Consider the following 16,608-nt stretch of genomic DNA (forward strand, 5'->3'; position numbering starts at 1 on the left):
TGAGCGACTTGGTTCGGATTAGCATACTAATTGCGGTGGCCATCTTGCCCCTATTTTTAGTATCGGCTTCCCTTTAATCAATTTATATCACCCTGACATTTCACAGATGAATGCTAACAACGCTAATTTTACTACCGGTACTTTTTGAAAATTTAGAAGAAAAAAATGGTTTCCTTGAATTCATTTTACCTAGAGCTCAAATCAGTCTAAAGATCTCAACTTTTTTTATACCATTGCAAATAAAAGATCACAAAATTGCTGTCACCATGGAAACAAGCATCCCGACCTACGTTTTTTATTTGCTTTTTAACCACATACTTGATGTAAATAAAATAACACATTTTGAAGTTTTATTGTTCAGTTATTTCTTTTTTTATACCTTTAAGTCTTTAATGTTAAATTTCCATAGTATCTATTGCATAGGTTTGTATGCTAAAACTACTTCTTCATCCTCATAGTTTAGCAACGTGATTGTCACTGATTTGAATCCTAAAATTGTGAAATACTGACATTTGGGTTTTTATCATGATATTTTTCTGTTATATCCAATCAATCTCCCATAATGCATTGCATACACGATGCTACATTAGAATTTTTGTTATTCATCGCGTCATTGTTAGTTTTTGATTCTCTTTAAGATACACTAGTTTTGAAAGTCATGGAATCATATTATTTTTTTTAGAATTTCACACACAATGCAGAATGGCATTAAACATAGATTAATTTACGCAGGCAAATACAGGGTTGCAGTTTTAGTGAAAGAAGATAACAAGAAAAATCGGTTAGCAAGGTTACAAAAAAAATAAAGCAAAAAAAAAAAATGTTTTGTTGTATTGGGTAAAATTGGGCATCAAGCATGCAAGCATTTAGGCCAGAATACAGCAACATGCATTCCTGAGTTCTGAGATTTGCTTTGTGATAATGAGTTGGAAGGGTAATCCTCTAGCCTGAAAAATATTAAAAACAAAAGTTTTGAAGATTTCAGACTATAGAGGGCTCCATTGCATAAAATGAAATCTGCTTCTTTGCGCTTATCATATTAAAAACAAGAGTTTTGAAATTGTCAGACTATAGAGGGCTCCATTGCATAGAATGAAATCTGCTTCTTCGCTCTTATCATGCTCTTTTTAGCACATCCACTGACACCATTTTTCTCATCTTCATTTTAGCTATTCATGGAGGCTTTATGCGGGAGATATGTTCACAATAAAGCAATTCTCAAAACATCTTATCAAAAATCTTTTTTTTTTCTTTTGCTAAGAACTACCCGAAGACAAAAAAGAGGTGCAAACACAAACCTCTCTGTCCAATAGTTTGCCATTACAATGCTACATTCATAGTTGATAACATGCAGGAAGATAAGGAGTGCAGAGGAGAAAAACATTGATTAGTTAGGGTGCCTTAGGTTATTAACATACATCATTACAAATTTGACATATGACCCTTCCAGTGCCAAAATTACAATTTTTAAAATTAAAAAAACATGTCAAAAGGTAGATGGCACCTAAGGATGGATTATGATATTGTGTGAAAATAGGTTATCAGATTTATTATACAGATAATCACATTTATGCCAATTTAATTATGAACATATTAACACATTCTTGCAATAACTTGTTTTATATTCTAAAAAAAAACATCAATTATAGTACTGTGGAATACTTTATTTTCGCTGGAATTAATTTTCGCTGAAAAGGCTTTTTAAGCGTTTTGTATGGAATTTATTTTCACTGATTTTTGGTGAGTTTAATGTGAAATATAGGAAAAGTATATTCGCTGGATTTTATTTTCACGAAATCATCCCTTCAGCGAAAATAGCGAAAATAAATTCCAAGCGAAAATAAAGTATTCTACAGTATTAAAATATGATCAGTTATGATTAAATTGTTTTCAAAGAGGTCAAAAGTCAAACAGAAATATAAAATGGTTGACAGAATCCAGATTTGTTTTCAAGAATATATTTGCTCTCAGAATTTTTTTTAAATTTTTTTTTTCAAATTATTTAATATGATTAAGATTCTTAATTTGTTCCACAATTCATAAAATATTACCAATAGATACCATCTATTTGACTTGTAAATAAAGAAGCTATTATCATCAGTAAATTAAAACATTGTGTATGTCACTAAAACTTGGTGCAATCGGAATTTTGACCCTCAAAACACTTTTTTCATAAATTTCCAACAAACATGTTTCATTTATTGAAACCTTATGATGAAATTGAATAAAGAAAAAAAGTAAGGTTTTTTAAACTATTTGAAAGCAACTTTAATTAATTTGCTTGTACTTGTATCACCAAGTACACCATTATATGGACAAGGAAGGGATAAACAAGTAAGGACCGAACCATTAAATTTTAGAGAGGGATAGCTAGGTAACGATCACACCATTACATTTTAGGAAGGGATAGCCAAGTAAGGATCAAACCATTATATTTTAGAAAGGGATAGATAAGTATGGATTGAACCATTATATTTTAGGGAGGAACAGCCAAGTAAGGATCGAACCGTATATTTTAGGGAAGGATAGCCAAGTAAAAATCAAACCATTATATTTTATGAAGAGATAGCCAAGTAAGGATCGGACCATTATATTTTAGGGAAGGATAGCCAAGTAAGGATCGAACCATTATATTTTAGGGAAGGATAGCCAAGTAAAAATCAAACCATTATATTTTATGAAGGGATAGCCAAGTAAGGATCGAACCATTATATTTTAGGGAAGGATAGCCAAGTAAAAATCAAACCATTATATTTTATGAAGGGATAGCCAAGTAAGGATCGGACCATTATATTTTAGGGAAGGATAGCCAAGTAAAAATCAAACCATTATATTTTATGAAGGGATAGCCAAGTAAGGATCGAACCATTATATTTTAGGGAAGGATAGCCAAGTAAAAATCAAACCATTATATTTTATGAAGAGATAGCCAAGTAAGAATCGGACCATTATATTTTAGGAAACAATAACCAAGTAAGGCTCAAACCATTATATTTTAGAGAATAGAAAAAACATCAATTGACAAATTCAGCTTTCAAACTTTTCTCCCAAGCTGCTTATTTTTGTAATTTCTAAAATTTTCACTCGATGTGAAATACAAGCATATCAAGTTATATACCTGGTATAATTTTTGATTTCTGAAAAAATAATTACTCCTGAATTTATAGATCATATTAAAAAATATTTGTGTTTTGAGGGTCATATAAAAACTTGCCTCAGATGATACCAGTTCCCGAACAGAGGCCTGCAAAAGGGGTGGTTGTTTTGAAACAAATAAATACACACATTAAGTACAACGTGGAAACCAAAATATCAACGTAGAAATGAAATAACACATATAACAGGGTTACCATGGGAATTGGCACTGCAAAGGTAACAATAATTAGAAAAAGAAAAACACTCTGCAAAAAGATGATTTTTAGAATGCACACACAAAAAACAAAAACTGGCATATGATGACCTTTAACCTTTAGTTAAGCTGATGGAAGATGACAATACAACAATCAGAAATACAGTATGCTTTGCATGAAATCCGATTGGCCGATGAGATATTGCATACCTGCTTAGTACACCAATAGCAATATGAATATGTAAATTAGTATGAACTATGACCTCAATATAGATGAGAATAAATTATAATTCTAAAAATCAAACAAAATCCTATTTTTTTTTCGTGTTAATTCCTCTACCAAAATTATCTAATGAGTTATCAATTCCCCAACCCATTTGATTTGAATTTGAAAGAGACATAGACAAAGACACACAGCTGTAAACCCTATGAGTATGATAGTTGATACCATGGCAACAGATCACATGATACATATATAGAACAACATATATAATGTTGACGATATTACCTCGGCATAGTAGAGAGCAATACCACCCCACACAAGGTAACTACTCGCAATCTGAAAACAAAAACACAAATGGGGAAATGAAATAACACCTCATAGTCGTATAACAGTTTGATGTCGGATCCATGCTATGTGCATAACTAAAACTCATAAAATAAATGTAGCAGTCATTTTATTTGAACTCTACATGTAAACACTATACCATCCCACACCACTAGAGGGCACTGTTTCAGTCTCATATACTTTGCAAACAATACATTGTGTGTACATATATACATAGACTGGCACAGTCGGGGCGATTAATTTGTTTTGTAATAAAAAAAATCGCCAAATGGAGGTTTATTCTGCAGGAAATTCATTGCTATTAAATATTCATGAGCACATATTATAATGAAGTGGGCGCGGAAATACGTGCATAATGAGATCAACATAGTAAAGGTCACACTGCAGACCCAACATGGCGGCACGTTGAATTTCGAGTTTGTCGTAGTCGTCGTTTCTTATTCATCACAATGTAGAAATGAAACTCGTACTGTCGTAGAATTGAAAAAAAATCGGCTGCTACAATCAGCTGACGTCTTCTCGATCAGAGGTCAGTTGAAGAGACGTGATTGGCTTAGATGATTGTCAGTGAGAACACTCATTAACATAATAACCCGTTGCAGTGTCGATAGAGGGCCATGTAGAATAAACCAGTCGGGGTGATTTCGCAGTCACAGGGATTTCGCACTAACACCTCCATTTCGCGATTTTTTTTTATTTTATTTAAACTACAAAAACAAATTACCCCGTAATCGCCCCGACTGCGCCAGTCTAAAATATACACTGTTAACACAAAATTCAAATATGTATTGCCATGACAACTTTAAAAATTAAATGCCAATAAAACTGTTTGCATAAAAATAGACACATAATAGCGTGATGCCATGAAACTCAGCTCATTACCACATAATAGCGTGATGCCATGAAACTCAGCTCATTACCACATACTGATTAAAAAGTGTATCTCAACTTTGTGATTTTTAACTAAGTTGCAGCATTGGGTATAAACCGTGGTACTAGTAAATAATAGCGTTTCATACCTCTTCATCTTCCTCGCCGAATGGATAGTTTCCTTCTGATCTGAAGAACTCCAGAACACCTGGAAACAAACATAGAGAAATGAGAAGCATTGCCCTAACTATGGTTCATATATAAGTACCAATCATTACCATATATGGTGATTTTCTCTCTTAATATCAAATCATGATACTCCTGTTACCAACATTACCATGTATGGCAATATGTCTTAGCAATTCCTGTTTCGTCTGGCTTTGATATTACCGTATATGTTAATTTATTTAGTCAGTCACCATTATAAATATATATGGTAATACATGATTCTGTTATCATCATCATTACCAAATCTTCTTTTTCTTCAGTTTCCAACATTACCATAAATGGATGACTTACTTCTACATTTTATAATTAGTAATATTACCATATATGGTAATTTCATATTTATTAAGTCTTCAGCATTACCATATACATTGTATAACTGGTTATATTACCATATATGGTAATTTCATAGTTATTCAGTCTCCAACATTACCATAATATGGATAATTACCAATATATTGTATAACTGGTTATACATGTATTACCGTATATGGTAATTTCATAGTTATTCAGTCTCTAACATTAGCATATATGGATAATTACCAATATATTGTATAACTAGTTATACATGTATTACCATATATGGTAATTTTATAATTATTCAGTCTCTAACATTACCATATATGGATAATTACCAATATATTGTATAACTAGTTATACATGTATTACCATATATGGTAATTTTATAATTATTCAGTCTCTAACATTACCATATATGGATAATTACCAATATATTGTATAACTAGTTATACATGTATTACCATATATGGTAATTTTATAATTATTCAGTCTCTAACATTACCATATATGGTTAATTACCAATATATTGTATAACTAGTTATACATGTATTACCATATATGGTAATTTTATAATTATTCAGTCTCTAACATTACCATATATGGATAATTACCAATATATTGTATAACTAATTATACATGTATTACCATATATGGTAATTTTATAATTATTCAGTCTCTAACATTACCATATATGGTTAATTACCAATATATTGTATAACTAGTTATACATGTATTACCGTATATGGTAAATTACCAATATAAGATAAGATAAGATAATTCTTTATTACAACCTTATAGAATGAATTACATATCTATTTTGGTTTATGAAATGCAATAAAGGTGTTAAAATAAACATAACAAGTTAGATATCTAAAATCTACTACAATACAGTTACATGAAATAATGTAAAAAAAAAAAATATTAATGACCCATTAGGTGGTTTTCTCTAATGGTATTTGCTGTTTTTATAAATTTGATATTTATATTGTATAACTGGTTATACATGTATTACCATATATGGTAATTTCATAGTTATTCAGTCTCTAACATTACCATATATGGATAATTACCGATATATTGTATAACTGGTTATACATGTATTGTATAACTGGTTATACATGTATTACCGTATATGGTAATTTTATAATTATTCAGTCTCTAACATTACCATATATGGTTAATTACCGATATATTGTATAACTAGTTATACATGTATTACCATATATGGTAATTTTATAATTATTCAGTCTCTAACATTACCATATATGGTAAATTACCAATATATTGTATAACTAGTTATACATGTATTACCATATATGGTAATTTTATAATTATTCAGTCTCTAACATTACCATATATAGTAAATTACCAATATATTGTATAACTAGTTATACATGTGTTACCATATATGGTAATTTTATAATTATTCAGCCTCTAACATTACCATATATGGTTAATTACCAATATATTGTATAACTAGTTATACATGTGTTACCATATATGGTAATTTCATAGTTATTCAGTCTCTAACATTACCATATATGGATAATTACCGATATATTGTATAACTGGTTATACATGTATTGTATAACTGGTTATACATGTATTACTGTATATGGTAATATTATAATTATTCAGTCTCTAACATTACCATATATGGTTAATTACCGATATATTGTATAACTAGTTATACATGTATTACCATATATGGTAAATTACCAATATATTGTATAACTGGTTATACATGTATTACCATATATGGTAATTTTATAATTATTCAGTCTCTAACATTACCATATATGGTTAATTACCAATATATTATATAACTAGTTATACATGTATTACCATATATAGTAATTTTATAATTATTCAGTCTCTAACATTACCATATATGGTTAATTACCGATATATTGTATAACTAGTTATACATGTATTACCATATATGGTAAATTACCAATATATTGTATAACTGGTTATACATGTATTACCATATATGGTAATTTTATAATTATTCAGTCTCTAACATTACCATATATGGTTAATTACCAATATATTGTATAACTAGTTATACATGTATTACCATATATGGTAATTTTATAATTATTCAGCCTCTAACATTACCATATATGGTTAATTACCAATATATTGTATAACTAGTTATACATGTATTACCATATATGGTAATTTTATAATTATTCAGTCTCCAGAATTACCATATATGGATGACTTACCTATACATTCTCCATTTGATTGTATGATTGGTAATGCTAGTGCGGAAAATGTATTAGGTTCATCTATTGCCATTCCTACAGGATACCTTGCATCCTACAAAATAAAAATACCCAGAATGCTTCAAGAAAATAAAGTAAATGTGAATTACCGGTACTGTAAAATACTTTTATTTTAGCTGGAATTAATTTTTGGTGAAAACACTTTTTAGGCGTTTTGTATGGAATTTATTTTCACTGAACTTTGATGAGTTGAATGTAAAATATAGGAAAAAAGGTGTATTTGCTGGATTTTATTTTCACTGAAACACTCCTTCAGCGAAAATAGCGAAAATTAATTCCAAGCGAAAATAAAGTATTCTACAATATTCAAATTTATGCAAATATTCATATTTTGCCAATCACACTTTCCTTTCCAAAGAATCAAGTAGCTATAGGCTTTGAAGTGTTTAGCTTACTTAATTTGTGTTTTCTAGTTTTAGGAAAAGGAACTATAAAGGTTTTCTTACCCCTGTGAAATCTGTAGTGCATACTGTTTGTAACGAGTGGGCAGCAAATCCTGCAATTGTACTTCCTTTATCTATTTTCCATCTCACTGTATTGTCACTGTAAACACAGTATTGAATAAGTAACATATTGCCATATTTGGTGTGTGTAATATTACCATATATGGTCATCTTGGTTCTCATATATTACCACATATGGTAATAATACAACATTAGCATATTTGGTTATTCAAAGTTCAAGTAATTCTCTATATGGTATTCTCTATGTTTTTGTATTATTACAAAAGTTTAATATTCAATAAATAAATAAAAAAACACAATTCTTACATTAAATTGCTTGGTTTGTAGAGGTAAAGATCCTGAAAAAAATGGAATAATAATTTAGTGGAATGAATTTGGTACAATAGTTGAAAAAAGCCAATACTTCAACTGATCTTACATTTCCTTGGTGGCGCTATACAACAATCAAAGGATGTACTGGTACTTTTTCGAATAAGTTTGATACAATGTTTCAAAATAGAGTGGTGGTCATGACCTCATTCCATACTATGCATAGCAACATATACCACGGCTGAGATGACCACAGTTATTGAATTATCATTATTTTGGGCAAAACATTAAAGTAAAATTTATTTGAAGGAATGATAAATAACTCACTGTTCTGTTTTCATCTACTAAATAAAGATGTGTGCCGTCTGCGCTGATGGCTGACGATATACATTCAGATAATTCATTTAACACTTGTGCTTTGTTGGGATGTTGATGGATATCTCTCGTCAGTTCTTGTAACATTTTCCTTTTGTCTTTGTGAACGCAAAACTGTAAAATACAAAATAAATCACTGATTACGACAATATGAACAATAGACGAGTAGTGAGTTCCATGGTTGCTTTGTTGCCATGCGCGGGACAATGTCAATCTTGTAAGTAAAGGTGGGTTTGATAAACAGTTTTAGACAGATGTTTTCTTATACCATTTTCAGTTTTTTGTTGATTTTATATTTTATATATCCAGGTTGTATTTTAAAGTTTTTGAGATGTTCATAAAATTTGAAAACATATATACAGACATTAAAGCGGGGGAGTCGTCACCTTCGCATGCTTCAGATGGCCATAGCGTGTCAATGTTTACAAACAAGCGTCCATATGCGAAATATTATTTACGACTTTTTGATATCTGTACGTACATTGTAAGATACCTCAAGAAACAAAGACATGTATTCAATTTGCATAAAAATGACACACATGATCTCAACATAATTCTGTCACATGCTCTTTAACGTACTGACTAGAGATAACAAAGTACAAAAGCATACTAATAGTAACTAGGGGGGAACTAGTATAGCGCCCCCTAGAGTGTGTCTGCTTAGTTCTTTTGTTTAAATTTGCCATTTCATGGTAAAACCAACATATGAAATAGAAATCAGTAAGCTCAATAAAGAATTGATATTTCAAGGTTTACTGAAAACTTAATACATTTTTCTTTGATTGAATCGAACATGACCTATTATAAATTCTAAAAACATGTTTTTAAAGAAAAAATAACAAACATATTTTTTTGCAGAGTTCACTTAATAGAAATGTCATAATAGTAGAGTAGAATAAATTAAACATTGATTCGGCTATGGCGCGGCACAGTTGATCCAAAATAATAAAGAAATGACTCAGCAGGAAATTGTATTATGAATGATTTAGAACCGAATTGTGAGAAATATCAAAATAGAGATTTAAGTGAAATTCAGCAAAATCTTTGACAGTGATAATAAGTGTAAATACAAATGTATATCTCTATAATGAGAAATGGAGAGACAAAAGAGACAACAAATTGGCTTCCAACATTATCATTAACTTCAATACTTGAACAGTGGAAAACTATATAATATTCACGATGGGGGTCCCAAACTCAGTTATCAAGGTAACGGAAGCCAGCTGTGAAAAGGTGTCATGTTATATCAAGGGCAGATCAAAATAAGGGTACCTGACGTCCATACACATGTACACATACACATCTCACTGAAATCACATGATGTGAGCTCATACAAGTTATTTTTTTAGCATCATTTGAGATACAATTTTGCTTATGATTTGAATGCACGAGTTTCATTGAGATCTCATGTCATAATTACAAACCCTTTGTTTAATATGCCCTTGTTTATAACTTATTTTGATTTATATTTTTCAAAAGCAACAAAATATCAGGAATGACATTTTGTATCTTTTTTTTCCAGTAATTTTCATTCCAAACAAAAAAATATAATTTGTTAACGCTGAGTGTCGAAGTCATTATTTACGAATTTTTGACCTACATAATTTTTTCATAATTTTTCCAAAATTTTGATCAAGGCTTGTAGCCGATATGAAATTATGATTATTTGGTTCAAAATTATTAAAATAAATATAGAAAAATACATAAAAACAGAAAATGTTGCACCGATATTTTTCTGAGAAAAATGATGACATTCAAAGGATTAAGATGATTGCACATCTGAAGATCATCAACCATTTCAATGTCATAAAACTTCCCGCCAAATTTTTGCATAGTTTTTGTTTTTATCAAAATTATTTTGCTAATTTTCAACTAAATTGATATCATTTTTAATGTTTTGATCAAATATTTTATAAAAATATATGTAAAAAATTAATTCAGATCTGTATATTTTGTGAAAAGTTGATTTTGGTTTTCAAAGTTAATAAATGATTTAATTTAATAAATAATATTAATTATTTAATATTAATATTTCATGAACACTTAGGCGAGGGAGAAGTAAAAGAGACTATAATAATGTGATTTGATGAAAAATAAAATCTTCACATGATATAATAATGTTATTATATGCGTGCAACAAGGCATCCAGCGGGAGTTGATGAACATGAAAGAAGTTATTATGTCTGTCATGTCATTATGCACGGAACACCAAACACATCAGAGGTATTATAGAGTTAAGTGAAGAGTGATAACAAGAAAAGCGGTGATTATAATCAGAGGAGGACGAGTTTAATGATGCGAATGAAGAGAGTGAATATTATGAGTATAAAGAAATCGAAGCGTGTGAACTTTAAGATAAAATTTGATGCTAGTTGACGCCGACATAATGGGTGCCAAATGTGATGCGATTTTGTTTTTCAAAAAGTAAACAGTATGTGGTTGAATAATTGGAGAATGTGATGCAGATACATTAGTGGGTAAGAGGGAGTAAAAACGATGGTTGGGAAGGCAGAGGTTTAACTGACAAGTAGGAGAAATTGAATTTGTTGATCCTAAAGTCATTGTTCGCAAAACAGACTTTCAGATTTTTTGCCATATTTTTTTTTTAAAATTTGAGCAAGACTTGAAGGAAATGGAAAATTATGTTCATTTAGTTTAAAAATCAACAACAAAATTATAGAATTATTGAAATATGCATAATATTGCATAAATTGCTTGTAGGAAAAATTATAGCATTCAACAAGAGGAGAGATATTATGCATCTGATGGAGACATGGACAAAAAAAAGATTCATTGATGTAGAGATAGAGTGATGGAGACATAGAGTTGATTAAAAGATAATGATTGGAAAAAGTCAACCATGCTAATAAGCGATCAGTGAAGATAACGAAAAGTAGGTCTCCCTTGACGCACGCAGGTACGCGTAGGTGTCATTCTTGATTTTCACACCATTGGCTATTAATAAAACTGTTCACACATTTTGAACAGAGGAACTGTTTCATTGAGAAATAAAAAAGTCTTCCCTCTTATTCTAGTCTTAGCATCCCCATTATCAGATACTGCCCTCTCTCCCACACACACATGAAGCTAACTTACTGTAAAGGGGTTAATTATTCACTGGGTTTTAATTTTGCTTATTTCGCTGACTAGAAAATGCGCTAAATTAAAACCCAGTGAATATGTAAAATTTAGCATGGAACACATTATCTAAATGACAAAACCGTGAATTGACAACCCACTGAATATGCCTGAAATGGTAAATTAGCGAAATTTAAACCCAGTGAAAATTAGTCATTTAACAGTATGTTTTTTTAAATATGAACTCTCAGGAGAATTTTGTACCAAAGTCTGCCTTGTAATGAAACCCATTTAATAGACAGACTAGAAAAACATAAACCAAATACTAATAGTTGCAAAAGTCTTGCTCATGTTAGTCTGCCCTCTAGAGGCCAATCCAGTTGTGAATAATGAATGACCAATATTTCTAATTTCATCAACATAATTTCAAATGATGCAAAATATCAGAACAGTGTATGAAAATATATGTATGAGTGAATATATCATTGCAAAACTTTACAACATAAAAGCACTTTTAAGCCGCATAAATTTGGAATTTTGTGGCAGAGAATGTTTTGCTGGAGTTCTAAAGACACAGAGTCTGATCCACTTTCATCAAATGTCACGAAATTCAAAATTTGAGAATATAGATCTTTGTTTTTAATAATGGTTACTGGTCGTGAGATATTGACTAAATTATTTATGTACATTTGTTTATCTAACAAATAAACATCACTGTCAGGTGAGCAAACACGGTTGAGACCATGTTTACGTAAATATAAAAAAAAAACGGTTCGTGACCAGAAAAAATGCTGACACTCACAATGAAATATACACGAATAAACAAACTTAAATTCACATATACGCTTTTGTCAAATTGTTCAAAAAATCAACTGCTTTGACATGTGTCAAATATATTAAACAAGCTACTACAAAACTAAATGTAGTTTATAACCAACGTGTATTTGTTCGATACTTCGTATCTGAGTGACGTTGAGATATGTCAAGAGGAGGAAGGCTGGGGGCGGAGACTGAAAACCACCTGGCAAATTAATTGTAAAATACGTCTGTCTATTTAAAAAATTACATAAAGGTTGTTAAGAAGTAGAATGCTTGACTAAATTTCTTACATAATCGAGAGTTCATTCAAATCAACACTCGATCCATGACAACGTGACAGAGATTTAAACTATGTTGTTTGTTCAGACTTTAGGTCAGTCTTCATTTGTGATCATACTCAAGAGTTCACCAGAAGGCTTAAAACTAACTCTGTCCAAATATACATAAATTAGTGGTGCTAAACAACTATCAGAGTCGGCTAAAGTATGCGAAGAAGTTGTTTCAAGAGATGGCGTCAATAACAGAATTAAACGTAGTATCAATCATTGTCTTTTGTGCATGTGGAACAGAAGGGGTGTCTGAATATTTTTTTTTCCATCATTTAAAAAACTATAAACTATTTACTATCAATTTCGTAACTATAGTTCATTGCAATGTTTTCTGCCAGAAACCGCCCAATTTTGAGCAGCGTTTATTTATTTATAAACTACTATTACAATTTTGAGCGATACGTGTATACTGTAGAATACTTTTTTTTTCTTGGAATTTATTTCGGCTATTTTTGCTGAAAAGATGAGTCAGTTAAAATAAAATTCAGCGAATATTCTTTTTTTCCTAAATATTTGACATTCAACTCGTCAAAAATCAGTGAAAATATATTCCATACAAAACAGCTAAATATTCTTTTCAGAAAAAATTGATTCCAGCTAAAATAAAAAAATTTACAGTATATAAATTGCCATCAAGGAAGCCTCCTCCAAGGTTTCACATTCTGAATAGACCACCATTGATATCCATTTCCCAAATACAGATAAATAAAAATAAACATTTCCTAAAACAATATTTACAGATAATAGTTATTAGATAAACCTAGCATACCAACAATTGTAATCTAGACCCCTAGCATACTTTAAATAGTTATTTGGACCCCCTAGCATATTTTCAATAGATTTCTAGACACCCTAGCATACTTTCACTAGTTATCTGGACACCCTAGTACACTGACAATAATTATATTGATACCCTGGAACACCACCAATATAGAGACCCTAGCATAATTATAATACTTATCCAGACATATAGGATGATTAGGCCAATCAGCAATCAATACTGCTACCTAAAGTATGTAATATTCATGAAATCAACATAATTAGCATAAATTTGCATACCTTCCATCTTGAAAGCCTCCTTGGAGAATTTTCACCTAAGATGAGAACAAAAAGAAGTATAAAAATCATGAAAATTTTTTTTAATCGTCAACAAATAAACAAAATGTACATGCTGCGAAAGAAAATAGTACAAAAATGTCCGATGTTTTAGGTTTTAAGGAAAAAGAAGCTCAAGATAAAAATGTTCATCATTGAGTGTATGAAATACTAATGTGTGCTGTATGATGAATGTGATGCTTTAATGAGCCTTATATGAGTTTCAAAGTCATGTGATGTGTCTGAGTATATCATCAAATCCACCATTTTGTTCAGTCATGGTTATAAATCACAAAAACTGTTGTTATGGCCACCATATCACAACTTGTCAGGTCATACTTTTACTGTTTGTTTCTCTCACCCCTGAAAAATGGGCCTACATGGTAATGTTGTACTCTTGAGAACATTCATAGAGTTATTTTGGGACTATTAAGTAAAATATTTGATGCATTAAAATTGCATGAATTGTGAAGAATATATAATAAATGTTCAAATTTTGAAGCTTTTCAGCGTGTTCGAACACTGACATTCATTTTGCCGCCAATCTGAGTGTAATATTTAATTTTGATGCTGACATCTTTTAATTAATTGTTTGAAATTCCTGAGATTCACAGAAAAGTAGAAACATTGCGAAACCTCATTTTCCCCACAATGCATCACAGTGAGATCATCAAATATTTCAAACAATAATCCCAAGACTCCAAAGCTTTATGACGGTTTTAAGAATATAGAATACACATACTTTTATCACATGCGCTAGAAACCCATATATGGTTAATCACATCACGAATACATCAGAGTAAGACAACAAACTTTAACCTCGGCAAGCTCGAGCAAACACAAGAAAAATTGTTCATACATGTATATTCCAAAAAGTTATAAAAAGCAGTTACATTTTTGTGCAAAAAATATACATATTTTCGGGCACCCATGCTTTGGTAGCACTAAAAAAAAACTGCCCAAAGAAACAAGACTTACAATGCTTTCCTTTTCTCATGTAGACTAGAAAAGGAAAATTAATATTAATTATTATGTATATAAAATCATATTTAATTAAAATTAGAAATTAAATTTTGGTGAATTTTTGTTTTTCAAATTTAGCATGAAATCAACAAACACAAATGTTGTATTTTCATTTATTTTTCATTACTTTTCAAATTATAGATCAGAAAACTCACAACTTATTTTATTGATGGGGATTGATGTGTGGGAAAATGGGAATAATATCATATGGTTTGATCAACTATAACCTAGTTGAACATAAAATGGTTTCCTAGGTGATGTGTATTAAACATTTAAAGGCTATTGTATCAAAGCAATGACCAATTTCACACTTTGTGTGAGAGTATTATCAATATCCAACTTTTCTTCTAAACACTGATTTATAAACCTATTAATAATAGATTTAATAAAGAAGATTTCAATTAAAAACAATTATTAAATATTCATAAATATTATTGGTACATGACCTCCATTATTTTGGCGACAGACATGAACTATAAAATTTTACTTATCATCATTAAATTATCATTATGGCTTGATTCAAATGGCTGCTATGGAAACAATAAAACTGATGAGGCATGTGGAGTTTTTATAATATATGAGCAAAAACGAAAGAAGTACATGTGTGGATTTGACACATATCTTCATATTTTCCATTACTATGGCAACCACCCAAATACACATCTCATTTATGATCGAAAAAATCAACAGCATGGTGTGGTACTGTAGAATACTTTATTTTTGCTTGGAATTTATTTTCGATAAAGGGATGATTCCGTGAAAATAAAATCCAGCGAATATACTTTTTTCCCTATATTTCATATTCAACTCGTCAAAAATCAGGGAAAACACCCAAAATGCCTTTTCAGCGAAAATTAATTCCAGCTAAAATAAAGTATTTCACAGTATTTGATTTTATAAAAAGATTTTTTTTTTTACGGAACTTGTAACCATCATACAACATTGATTTCTGTGATAGACAACATGTACCAGTACTACATTGTACATGCACAGAAATCAGCTTCACATTATGATTGTAAAAAGCAGCCTTAGAACCCCCAGCAAAATTGCGTTCATAACCCTTTAATAGAACAGCCAAAATGCCTTTTCCCATCGCCATAGCTCCCAAGTGGAACAGCTAAAATGCTGCTTTTGTGACATATTAGCAGTACATGACTCCCTAGGCATAGTAATATTTTCATGTGACATGTATATGACCCCCTAGCAGAGCAGAAAATAGTGTTATTTTCATGAGATGAACAGTACTGTGAAATACTTTATTTTAGCTGGAATTAATTTTTGCAGAAAAGATATTTTGAATGTGTTGTATGGAATTTTCACTGATTTTTGACGAGTTGAATGCGAAATATACAGAAAAAAGTATATTCACTGGATTTTATTTTCACGGATTCATCCTTACAGCGAAAATAGTGAAAATAAATTCCAAGCGAAAATAAAGTATTCTACAGTATATGAACCCACCAGAACAACAACAAAGTGTTATTAATATGAAATTATATGATATAAAGTTCCC

The 16,608-nt window shown here is 30.4% G+C and overlaps 1 protein-coding gene across 5 annotated transcripts in view; it reads right to left on the reverse strand.

Annotated features, from left to right (window-relative positions):
* Positions 1-16,608, reverse strand: part of LOC102801166 (putative 3',5'-cyclic phosphodiesterase pde-5) — a 125,926-nt gene that overhangs the window by 26,632 nt on the left and 82,686 nt on the right. For 2 of the 5 annotated variants that reach the window (XM_085492831.1, XM_085492832.1), the window contains exons 4-12: positions 15,051-15,074; positions 14,037-14,071; positions 8,704-8,865; positions 8,374-8,405; positions 8,050-8,146; positions 7,544-7,637; positions 4,937-4,995; positions 3,858-3,908; positions 1,299-1,328 (exon numbers count right to left, since the gene is read on the reverse strand). In XM_085492831.1, coding sequence (XP_085348957.1) covers positions 1,299-1,328; positions 3,858-3,908; positions 4,937-4,995; positions 7,544-7,637; positions 8,050-8,146; positions 8,374-8,405; positions 8,704-8,865; positions 14,037-14,071; positions 15,051-15,074 — 584 coding nt within the window. Of the gene's footprint in view, positions 1-1,298; positions 1,329-3,214; positions 3,245-3,857; positions 3,909-4,936; positions 4,996-7,543; positions 7,638-8,049; positions 8,147-8,373; positions 8,406-8,703; positions 8,866-14,036; positions 14,072-15,050; positions 15,075-16,608 lie in introns of all 5 variants that reach the window. The other 3 variants (XM_078009893.2, XM_085492833.1, XM_085492834.1) reach the window with 3 other exon arrangements.

The sequence above is a fragment of the Saccoglossus kowalevskii genome, chromosome 18, assembly GCF_978046115.1.
Source record: "Saccoglossus kowalevskii chromosome 18, keSacKowa6.1, whole genome shotgun sequence".
NCBI lineage: Eukaryota > Metazoa > Hemichordata > Enteropneusta > Harrimaniidae > Saccoglossus > Saccoglossus kowalevskii.